We start from the raw sequence: 12700 nt of genomic DNA, 5'->3' as shown, positions 1-12700 counted from the left end.
AATGGGCTCTTAACCTCTGCTTCAGCAAATAATAAATGATATGGCAACATAGATACTAAAGTTTTAAAACAGGATCATTTGGCAAGTAGATTTGATTTCCTTGTATGGAGAAATTTTCTCTATAGTCTAAGCCTTTTAAAGTAGCATGTTTTTCTATATAGTCATGCTAAAAACACAGCTTGTCTGTAGTATATTAAAATCTGAAGTATATTAAAATTTTTGTTGTTAAGATGCATACCTAATGCAAAACTGCTGTATGATCAAGGCTCATTATCAAAAACAAAACATCAAGCTCAGGTATTAAAAGATACATGCATGATTATATTTTCAACATTCAATAAATAGGCCTATAAAATTTACAAGTGTATGATGCCTTATGGAATATGACTTTGTGTATACATACTTAATTTTGTCTATTTGTATTTAAATGTATGTTTTGTTTCAAAAAATCTTCCTTTTATTTGAAGAAAAAAATACATAGACAGTACAATTCTGTTCTGTGTCACTTAAATTCATTACCAGGAGTTGCAATTTTCCTTAATTACTGATCCTTCTTCATAATGTTGACCATCTCTGAAGCAACCTGTCAATGTAACATGTAAACAAATTAAAATTCTAATCTGGATAAAGTGCATTAGCATTACAATTAATGTAAGACTGTGGTTAGTTTTTCAAACATGAGAAAGCATTTAGTGCCAATCTAATCCACATCTTGTTCATGTCAAGGTTGATAAATCAAATTCTTCTGGCCTTGTTTATCTTTAAACTGCGTATTATGTTCAACAGAGAGGATTTATAAAGCATGAAAACTCAATTAACAAGGAATTAATCACTAACTATGCTGCAAAAATAATGTGTTTAAATAGGTAAGCAATATAAATATTTGAGTGCAACTATTTGAATCAGTTTATAGTACTTATTTAAAAATTTATTCAAGTCTCATAATTGAGTATAATTAATTAAATATGACTAGAGCAAGTAATTAGTAGTGTGGCCCAAAATACAAAAAAAAAAAAAATTCATCGAATTTACCTTACAAAGATAAATTCTATTTTTTTCGTCTTCAGGATTTGGATCAGGAGAAAAATTTATGAAATCAGTAAGACTGTAGCCATTTGTCTTCAAAGTCCAAATATTTCTTAAATATTAACTGAAATTAATTGATAACTGTTTTATATAATTGAATATTCAAGAGACCTATGGTGAATCATCATCATATGAAAACTGAATAAATTGCTGTGAAACTAGTACCCCAGTTACAAGTTAAATAATTTTTGAAAATATTATTTGATGAATTATAAAAAGAAACTTTAAAAAACAGTTGTTTTTAACAAAAACATGTAATCTACGTACCATATAAATAATCCCTGACTTATTTATAACATCATAGTGAAAAGTAAGTGCTTCAAAAATTCTCCAAGGGAACTATGCCACGAGTCACATCACTAGTCCAATTTTGTATTTTTTTTAGAGACAAGGTTTCACAGACTAGTGCCTTGATTTTTAAAAAATATTTTTTAAAATTAAAAAAAAATTAGTTGTAGATGAACACAATATCTTTATTTTATTTATTTTTTTATGTGGTGCTGAGGATTGAACCCAGTGCCTCATGCATGTGAAGCAAGGGCTCAGCCACTGAGCTACAACCCCAGGTCAGTGCCTTGATTTTTCTGAGGCTGGTTTTGAACTCCCAATCTTCTCACCTCAGCATCCTGAGCCTACATCTCCTGGCTCCTTTGATTTTTTTTTCAAAAAATTTTTCATGGGAAACTTTTTACAACTTCTCCCTGCTTAGCTCATATTACATTTCACCTTTTAATATTCTGCTTAGTGAATCTAAGCCTTTAATATTTGCATCTGTTGGCCCTTTCCCATTGAGTTTGATATTCCACAATCATGAAGAAAGAGAGAGACCACATTTCTTAATGCAGCAAACTCAGGTGATGGGAAAGAATTAGCTTGCATTCAAGTTTAAAATTTTAATTGCTACACAGTAGCAATAAATTAGATATTTTTAATAACTGGCACCATGTATATGGAGACTCTAGAAGTTTTTACTACCTAGAAGCAATAAAGAATTTTAGAACAATCAAAGTTTGGGTGTAAATCTAAGGGATGAACTTCCCTAACTATTTGTAAAGGAGAATGGGGCCAAAACCAGAAGATTTTTAATCATAACCTCATGAATCTTTGAGTATTAGGCATACTGGTTGCAAAGATAAAGGGAACCAAAATTACAAAAGTCGTAAGGGAAGAAGACTGTCCCTTCTCTGACTTGTACTCTAGCTAATAACGTGGAAGTCAAAAGAAGTCCACCATGAGGTCTGCCCCACATCATTAGCACTAAACCTAGTGTAAACCGAAGCATTTCTTGTTCATCCCTCCTTAATGTCAAGCCAGAAGTACCATGCGAAACTACATTCACTTTCCTCTCACAGAGTATTGGTTTTTCTAACAAAATCCATAACCAGCTACCTCTGACCTTGGTCAAACTGCTGACACAGGCTTCTGCTCAATCCTTTGCTATACTCCTTCTCAATGTGTTTCTCATTCCCCCTACAGACTGAGAAGAATGTTTTAAAGTTCATATAATGTTACCTCCTGCTTAAAATCCTCAAGTTGTTTCTCATCAAATTTAGAATAAAGTCAAATTTTACCGTGTGTGTGTGTGTGTGTGAGAGAGAGAGAGAGAGAGAGAGAGAGAGAGAGAGAGAGGTACAGAGACCTAGGGAGAATTATAAGTGATGAACTTGAGAAGACTAGAGAAGATGGGATTCAGAGCCCAAGAGGGGAGATCAGTTCACTATAAGCAGCAACTGGGATGGAAGGAGGTAGGTTGAAAACTAAATGGTGGGTTGAGAGAATTCCAGTCTGATAGATTTATTTTTTTCAGTAAAATATATATGAAGCATCTTCAGAGGGAGTTAGTCACATTGATTGCACACATAGCATCTTGACTGAAAAGTGAAACAAAATATTAAACTAATGACTATTGAAATTGAGGGAGTTTTGCAACTTTAAAAGCCTTTAAGACAAAATTAGGTAAATTAATATTTGGAGAGTGAAATAGTTGGTCGTTGGTCTTGTAGGTTTGAGGAAAGATGATAACATGGTGGTACAATATATTTTGAAATACTTCATCAGAGTGTGTGTTATAATTATCTTTGCTGGTCTAAACTGCACTGTAGGGAAGCAGTCACTTGCCCTAATAAGAAGTGCACACCCCACAGGCGGTCAGTGGCATTCATTCTGAAAAGCCAGCCTTCAGGCTAGCTGCTGCAAGAGCTTCCATTATCCTTTTTTTCATCAGCACTACAGTTAGTTAATGAATGTCGGACAAACATCATTGGCAAACATCAGTGGGCTTGTTAATCAGCATAACAGTTGTTAAGTTATCGGCTCTCATTGGTTAAATGGATAATATTCATTTATGTGGATTAGTTAAATAATTATATCATAGTCCATCTTTGTGCACACAGTTTTAATATATATATCTTAAGGTCAAGGTCAAAGTCTTGAACCTTTAGTCCTGGTGCCTATGAATTGATCTTGTGCAGTGTCCTGTGTCAGCCACTAAGAAGAAGAATTTCTCCTTCCCTGATACCCACCATGAGGTAACAGTCCTATCTCTGTCATAATATTACAGGTATCTCCAAGAATTTTTTTTTTATGCAATATAGATGTGGGAACACCTAAAAGGAGAAAAAGTAGAGTTTTCATGGAGCTTACAGAGGATCTATGAATTAGATATTTCTCTTTACCAAAGTGTATTTTTGCAGTGGTCAATATGTGTAGCAGAATTTGAACTGTGATTTATCTTCATTATAATATGCTTAAGGATGTTGCAAAGGAGTGAATCAAATGTGTCACCGGCTTAGATTCTTTTTATCACCTACAGAAACACAGAACTCCACATCATCAAATTAGCTTAGGTCTGTTGGTGACAGATGGTACACCAGCTATTTTCTTAAGATCTGCTACTCCAAAAGATTATGCCTAGAATGACTCCTCTGTCTCTGTTTTAAATTCTATCACAGGTTTTCTGTATCTGGCATTTGACTATTCAATTACTGGAAACTACCATCAGATACGGGTGACAAACACAGAAGTAAGATATTTATTGATATGTTTGTTCTACTTTCAGCTATGGAGAATTGATACATTTATTTTTTAATCCTTAAGAAAATGTATAGTTTGAACTTGTTGATTTAAAGAGTTCTTAGGGCAGGCATAAGAAAAATAATTAGAAAGTAGTACCTAAGAAAATCACTGAAAATAATCTCTAATAGATTATAAATGATCAACATAGTATCTCAGAGAACAGTTCTTCATAAATTGCAGAAAAAACTGTATAAATAATATACCTCTGTCTTTTATTTTAATTTTGCACTTTTCTTTCAGTTTTGTGTAGTATTCTTTTTCTTTCCAACTAATTACTTCTCAAAGCATGCTAAAACAAAAGGAAAAATTGCCTTCTTGAGAGTCAATTATAGTCTCATGTGAACTTTTTACCACTAAATAAAATGATTAATTACTTACCTCTGTAATGAATGGAGCAAGAACTTTACCTGGTACATAAGTTCTACCTAAAATGTGAGCCTAAATTGCAATCTTCACAAAATTCTAGCTCTTAAGCAAAATTGGATGTTGAAGAAGTGCTAACTGCTCTTCTAAATGGACCATATGCCTTAAATAAGAAAAGCTTAAATATATTTTAGTACATCAAAAGCACCACAGCTTGTACAATTATGCCAAGACTCCAGATTGAAGCCAGGTATGGTAGCTACTCAGGAGGCTGAGGTAAGAGGATCACTTGAGCTTAAGAGCTCCAGTCTGGCCTGAGCCACATAGTGAGAATACCAGCTCAAAGGGGCAATAAAAAAAAAGATATTAAAAATTGAAATAATCATTTAAGTTAAAATGCAATCATCTAGATAGCCATTGTTTTTAGAGAACTATACATTCTTAATTTGGCACACAGCCTGCTGTGGTTGTTCTCATTATCATTCTTTACTATTTTTAATCCTGTAGCAGACCCCATTGTAGGGAGGCACATTGCCACATAGCAAAATAAAACAAGCTTTGGTACCAGCCTCTCTTGATAGTTGGCATGGCCATGTCACTACATTCTGGCAAAAGAGATAGGAAATGGAGATGTTCTTCTGTGCTCTAGAATACTCCTTATAATGTGGGGACCACACCCTCCTTCTCAGTTTCATCTACTGGGACTTAACTGTGCTGTATGGAGTACGAGGAACCACACAACATGGGAGCCATGTTGTAGTGCTGTGTGGGAAAAGAAAGCTCAATGGAGCCTGGTGCTTCAATGACATGAAAAGTCCAGACTAAAACAACCTCATGTGTTAAAATATGTATATTAATTAATGTTGTCAGCAATCTGATATAATCTTCTCTAGTACATGGTATTTATTAAGTACTAACTATTTTAATATACTCTACTTCCCAGGGGAGATTGTTGGATTATATTATCATCCACAATGAACACAAATGGGACATTTAATTGTTACTAAATTTCAATGATATCTAATTTTTTCACATACCTAAATTTTCTTATCCACATAAAGAATATGTTTCTCAAAATCCCAGGCTTTATAATACTCTTTTCTTATCTCCCCCAATGCTTAATTCAATGATAGATGCATAACTAATTTAAATATAAATTATTATTGTAAAAATGCCAAATTCCAAATGATGGTAAGTATTGACGACTGAAACAATGGGTAAACAATACTTTACAAATATATTTTAACACTACTTCTTGTATGAAGAAAAAATCATACTTTTGAAAATATTCTTTAAAATTACATAGAAATAAATTATTTATTTATTATTCATAAATCATCTATGTATTAACTTAGCAAACACTGAACTTCAGAAAATAAAAATACTCTAGATATCAATTCAATCCAAATCAATCAATGTTTACTAAAATTCTCCCATCTCATGGCACTGTAATTAGTGCACAATAATTACATCATCATACTTCCCCTCTAATCAGCTTTCTATATAGTTGATATAAAAAAAAACTAATCCTTTTCAACAAAGTAGAATAAAATAATGAATGAAGGCACCAGAAGGGTGCTTGAAACAGTTGTTCAATCCATAATAAGTGCTCAATAAATTTTAAGTTAGGAAGATGAATAGTAGTTTCAATAAGGTGATAAAAAAAACATGCTACTTAGGTGTGGTAAAGAGACATATGTTAATTGTCTACTATTTGCAAGGTGATCCAAGAGGTGAATTTACCTTGATCAAGGAACCTGATTCTGTCACTAATAGAAATCATTCTTACATAAGAATATGATCCCCAAGTAATAACATGATGATAAGACATGGAAATACATATATACAGAACACAATGACATGTAATATTACATTATTAGCATACAACATATTATTTAAGTTCACCAATTATTTCAATGATTATACCAATGTGATAAAATACATAAATTCAACAAACATACATGAGCATTACTCAAAGTTATCACTCTCTTTAAACCCAAAATACATACAATAGTAGTGATCGAGGGTTTTCATGTACATTTGTGTCAGCCGGGTAATGAATAACAGTGAAGACTCTACTGACAGAAATTACAGATATACGAATGTTTTCCTTGATATAAAGAAGCTGATTCATAGTGGGATATGAAGAGGAAGCAGGAGAGGAATAGACAAACTCTAGCTAGGGCAGAGGGGTTGGAGGGGAAGGGAGGGGCATGGGGTAAATAATGATGGTGGAATGTAAGGATCATTATTATCCAAAGTATCTTCAGACAAAAATTGGTGTGAACATACTTTGTATACAACCAAACATATGAAAAATTGTGCTCTATATGTGTAATAAGAATTGTAATGCATTTTGCTGTCATATATAAATAAAAAAAGAAAGAAATCTTAGATGTATTGATATTGGCAGAAAATGAAAGAAGTGGGCCAGGAAAGGAATAGCAAATGGTGGGTAAATAGCCAAATGGAAAGTATATGTGTTACCAAAAGTGACATCAACAACTCATCTCCAACTAATGGCTGTCATGCATGACAATGGGTCCATAATTGTCACATCTAGCAACATTTCAAAAGGGACTAGAAATTTGGATTTTAAAATGAAAACTCCTGAATTTTAAATGCTTCTAACACATATTATGCTATATTCTATTGTTCTATTTTCTATGTATCTGTGAATCAATAATGAGATTTTATCTCTTTCCTTCATATTATATTATATCATTTTTTTCTTAAAGTATTAACAAGGACCTTCTTGTTAAACAGTAGCAACGATAGTTAACATCGATATTTTGTTCTTAATTTTAAAGGAAACACATAAGCAAACTTGTCATTATGCATACTGTTTATTTTAGGATTTTGATATGAAAATATGTACTGTGACAATGAAATGTATTAATATTTCTAATAAGAGAATTGAGAAAGTTTTCCAGATAGTATATGACCTTTCATGAATAAGTGGCATTTATCTACAATAGCAATAACCAATATATAATATATATTTGTTAAACTATATAATTCAAAACAAATCTTTAAATGATCCCAAACTAATGGAACAGTTAAGGCCACTAAAGAGAAAAAAATTTAATTCCATTTAAAGACATTTTAATGATAAGAATAAGGGAAGAGATATTCTACACTCTTGGATGAGATGTATTTTTAAGACTAAGATGATAGAGTTCAGTTGTCTTCAAATAAAGTTTTAAATTCTTGTGCTTACCAGAAGTTTCAGAGAATAGAGGGGGGTGGAGAATGAGAAAAAGTTGATCAATGGGCACTAAGTTTCACTTAGATAGGAGCAAGAATTTCAATGTTGCAACACAGAATGTCCATAGAGAATGTGGATTGCAAAAAGGTGGAAGAAAGCATGTTGAAAGCTTTTGCCAAAAAGAAATGATAAATATTTGAGGAGATAAATATGTTTAACTTGATTTAAGCATTCTACAATATGTGCATGCATGAAAACATGTCATCCCATTAATACATTTTTATGCTTTTATGCAGAAATTAAGATAAATTTAAGTAAAATTATAAATTTATGAAATATTGCTCAAAATTTAGCTTATGTTTTGAGGAACTAGATAAACTCTTTTAAAAAACACACAACTATTTATGGAGCCAAGCTCTGTATGAATGCCTATAATTCCAGATGTTTGGGAGGCTGACACAGGTGGATCACAAGTTTGAAGCTATAATTGAGACTCTGTCCTAATTAGAATATGATATACTCCATATTTGCACAAATATGTCAAAATAGAGTCTACTGTAATGTATAACTGAAAAGAACAAATAAATAAATAAATATTTCTGAGGATGTAGCTCAGTGGTATAATATGTACCCAGTATGTGCAGGATCCTGGATTCAATCCCCAGACGCAGAAAAGAAAAGAGAGTAAAAATGTTTATGCAAGATTAAATGTCTACATGCCCTAAGTCACCCTATAACAAGGTGCAAATAAGTAGATTTGCTCTGCTAAATATTAAGATATATTTCTGTCTGTGCATGGCTCAAGATGAAATCCCAGTATTTATGAGACTGAGAAGTTCAAATCTATTAGTAATCAGAAAAATGCACATTAAAATAGCAATGAGAAATCAAGGATTCCTGATCATAGAAATAAAGATTACAAAGCCAGATGGTGCCAAGTACTAAAGATGTGGGGTAGACAAGGCCTTATAGTCCCGGGGGAGTTTGGACTAATGCAGCCAATCCTGAGAGCCATGCGGCAGGACTTAGATTAAAGGAATATATATCCCAAGCCCAGAAATCCCCGTGTTATCTTTGGCACACAGATCCATAAGAAGACATGTATGAAGTCGTCCATTATGGACTTCTTTATGGTACCAGAGAGCTGTAGGTAATTGAGTTGCTCATCCATCATGAAAAAAAGCAGGTTGGTAAATGACAGGGAGGAACATCACAGAAAATAGGCATCAGCCCAAAGCAACAGACTAGGTATACATTTTGGAAACAGAGAGCTCCCTCAACAGGGTGCTGGCTGGAAAAGGCCAGAAGCAGAATTTAGTCTCTAACATAGTAGAGCTTATATGAATTATTAATTCAAGCACACAGAATAAAAGTGCACATAAAAGCCAAAGAAGGGCAAATTGGTTGTGGAGGAAGATGGGAATGAGTCATAGATATAAAAAAAAAAAAATGGGGGTGGGATGGGGTGGGGGAAGAAGTGAAGAAAGACAGAGAGGAAGTTAGAAAAGGAGGGGGCTGGGGGAAGAAAAGAAATCCATTGAAAAATAAGACATAAAGCTTCATGGACCAAAGATGATACTGTGCTCTAATAAAGTTTAGCTAACTCAACTTTCTAGTCCAGAGGGTATAAAGCATCAGCCTTATATAATACCTTTAATTTTGTTTTAATACTGTCTGTGTGGGTCAAACAAACTACATCTTTCAACTGGAATGCCACGTGAGACCTCTTGCACAACCACTAGTGTTGGCATTTAAGAATATTCTTATTGAATCCTTCTTAACTTCTTTTATTTTCCTGCCTAATGACTGACTCTGCAGTTTCTTATAAACTCACGCTGCACCTACTACAGTCTTAAACCTATCCCCCCTCACTCTAGTCCCTAGCTGACATCCACTCATGCTTCGTGACTCAGTTCTAATGTCCTGGGTCCCATTGGTTTCAGAACTTTGCTCCTGTAGCCATCCCTCCGATGTGTCTTTATCTTTAGTAAGGTCTCTAGGGGAAGACCACAACTTATGAAGTTTCCACTTTAGTGCCATCTGAGTCTATAATTGCTACAAAACTAGTCCACACCACTTTATTTTCTCCTCCTCAACAATATTGCTCAAAATGCAATATAGATGTAATATGTGGGGACAAGTGAAAAAGTAAAATTTGGACTCTTGTCCAAAAATTATTAAGAATTTTAAGATGGTAACTTCAGAGAATTAGACCCAGCATAGGTTGCCTGTGAGCACAGGTGTCTTCTGTGATTGCATATTATACATCTAAGGAGGCAACCCTATTCTGGCTTAACATCTTTCAAAGATTTCTCACCACCAAATAAAACCTCTAATCCCTAACATGGTCAGAAAGTCCTGTCACAATATGACCTCTACTCACTTCTCAAACCTCATCTCGGTTCACCTCTCCTCCTCATTACTCTCTGGAAACAATGGATGTTGTCCAGTTCCAAGACCATGAGAAGTTCCTCTCTCTCAGATCTGCAACACTCTTATCAACTGCTCTCCTGTTCACCTCATTCCTATTCCTTGCCTGTCAGCTTAAATGTTTTCCCTCGGTGACTCCCCAGTCAGGTAAATGTTATACATTATGTTACATCTTAATGTTATATTGTGTTATACCTTCTCAGAACACCCTAAATATTTTCTTCAGGGAATTTATCACAACTGGCAGTTGTACAGCAAATTTAATAAGTATCTTACACATGCCCCCAACTTGACTGTGACTTCCAAGAGACTAAGATTTTTGTCTCTTTTCATTATTATTATTTCCTGCTTGGTGTCACCAGCACCAAGCACATTGCCTACCACAGCACAGATACTGAATGAATAATTGTTGATGAAGGACTAGCTCTCCCATTCTTAGTAGAGTATCTGCCTCTTTATAGGATGAAATAAATGTTTGCTGAGCTGCTGTCTATTGATAAAATGCAAAGTCTAAGACAAAGGCAACTCTATGGAAAATTTTAAGCACAAAAATATGGTTTAAAAAAGGAGTTTTTTGGTTTTTTTTCAATTTGACATCACTGAAAATAAAGTAATTGCATTTGGATTTTAAAATGAGATCTGGGTTTTTAAGTAAGGATATCAAGTCCTTGATTTATATATGTTATGTTCCAACTAAACTTTGTCATCATGAGCACCCACTTAGTAGTATGACAGAATTCTAATTAACCCTGATCTTTTGCTGAGGAGATCTGATACAACAAGAGACAGAGAGAGAGAGAGGCTCAGATCTAAGTATATATGTAGTATATTTGTCCCAGAGCTTAATTATATCAATTACTCAAAATCACTAGCTATTCTCATATAATTAGAGTAGTACAGTAAATTCCACTATTCTCTTTGTGGGTCATGTTCACTTATCCATTCAATATTATGCATTCACTACTCTATATGAAGCTCTCTTTTCTTTTAATGATCTAAAAAGCCCCACACGGGCAAAACAAAAATACATATGAAGAATTTACTTGGTATTACTTAGGTAAGGAGAGTGACTGACTTTATTTTGCTTTTTTCCTGGTTTTGACAGCATTTTTAATACCACAGATTCTAATGCTAAGGATCCATTTGGCCCAGGAAATAATAAGAAAAATGTTACATGAATCTGTGGATGATCAGGTATGTGAGAGTCTCCTGGAGGTTATGCTCAATAAAGCTTGAGAGTTCTAACGTCAGCACATTTTATAAAGAAAGAAAGAAGAGTACCAAAACTGGAGACAGATCAGCACTCACTTCCCTCGGACCAGAACTTTTCTGAAAGTGCCAGTATGATGCAGATGTCCTGCGACTGAATCAAAGCACTTTAATAATCCAAAGAAATATATCCTGGCATTCATAATGTTTATGTTTACTTAATTGAAGGAAAAAAAAAGGGAAGAATGGAAAGGAAGGAGGAAAAGAAAGAGGAGGGTAAGAGGGAAGGAGGGGAGAGAAAGGGGGGAAAAAGGAAAGGAAGAAAGAAAAGATTGTCAAATCTTATCATGCACTAAGACAATGCGTAATCACATCCCCAAAACCTACCTTCTGGGTACCAAGGCTGTGTATGAGGAGGCCATTCTTTCTCTTCCTGGCAAAAGGACTTGTAATCAGGACAGCAATCAGAATTTTCCCTTTCACAGAATTTATCACAGTAACACAATGCATTTGCTTCATAGAACTCAGTAACACAACCATCATCTCTGTCTTCACAACAACCAAAAGTTCTACAGTACTTCCCCTGGAAAATGGCCCTTTTGAATCGAGTACCTTCCAAAATGCTGTGATTCCTTGTGAAATAGTCTCCTAGGTCCACTTCTCTTCGAGATAAATAACGACTTTCCATCCAGATTTCTGTAGTCAGGTAAGAAAAGATTAAGCTCTTATATCCGGTCCACATTCTCTGGAGGTTGAGGAGCACTTCCTCTTTCAATTATATCCGATAGTGTTGGTCTTGGGGGCTTCTCCTTGGAGTATGAACTCTGATTATCAAGACACCTCAGCCTAACCCCTGAAACTGAGTCTTCATGTGAACCAAGTATACTTCCTATAGTTAAATATTAATCAGGAATTTCAATGTTTGCCCAAGATAATGCAAATGTTAGACATAGACTATTATAATTATAACAAAGTTAAAAATTTATATTTCATATAATGTCAAAGATTGATATTACCCTCAAAATAAAACCTAAATTCTTATGCATAAATGGTACATTGAAGATTGCTTGCCCCTAATAAGTCTAGAGTCTTAAATCAAAACCTCTATGGTATGTCCATGGCCCAAATTATGGCTGTAATGCTACTGGCAAGGTGTAAGAATTTCAAAAGTCAAAAATGCAATTATTCATTTCACCTATTTGCACTGTATCTAAAATCCAGGCTCTCATGAAGTTGCCTGCTAGGATCTGTCATATCAGTTACAGTTGCTCTAAATCATGCCTAGTCCCACACTGGCTTGATTTTCCATCTGCACACCATTTACACCAA

General features: G+C 34.2%; 1 protein-coding gene across 1 annotated transcript in view; it reads right to left on the bottom strand.

Annotated features, from left to right (window-relative positions):
- The window catches only part of LOC144253099 (tubulointerstitial nephritis antigen-like), a 78588-nt gene extending 66475 nt beyond the window's left edge, over positions 1-12113 (bottom strand). Inside the window, exons 1-2 of the mRNA XM_077795009.1 lie at positions 11759-12113; positions 520-583 (exon numbers count right to left, since the gene is read on the bottom strand). Coding sequence (XP_077651135.1) covers positions 520-583; positions 11759-12113 — 419 coding nt within the window. The remainder of the gene's footprint in view (positions 1-519; positions 584-11758) is intronic.
- Positions 12114-12700: the final 587 nt, after the last annotated feature.

The sequence above is a fragment of the Urocitellus parryii genome, unplaced genomic scaffold (assembly GCF_045843805.1).
Source record: "Urocitellus parryii isolate mUroPar1 unplaced genomic scaffold, mUroPar1.hap1 Scaffold_92, whole genome shotgun sequence".
Lineage (NCBI taxonomy): Eukaryota > Metazoa > Chordata > Mammalia > Rodentia > Sciuridae > Urocitellus > Urocitellus parryii.
This window is presented reverse-complemented; position numbering and strand designations above follow the sequence as displayed.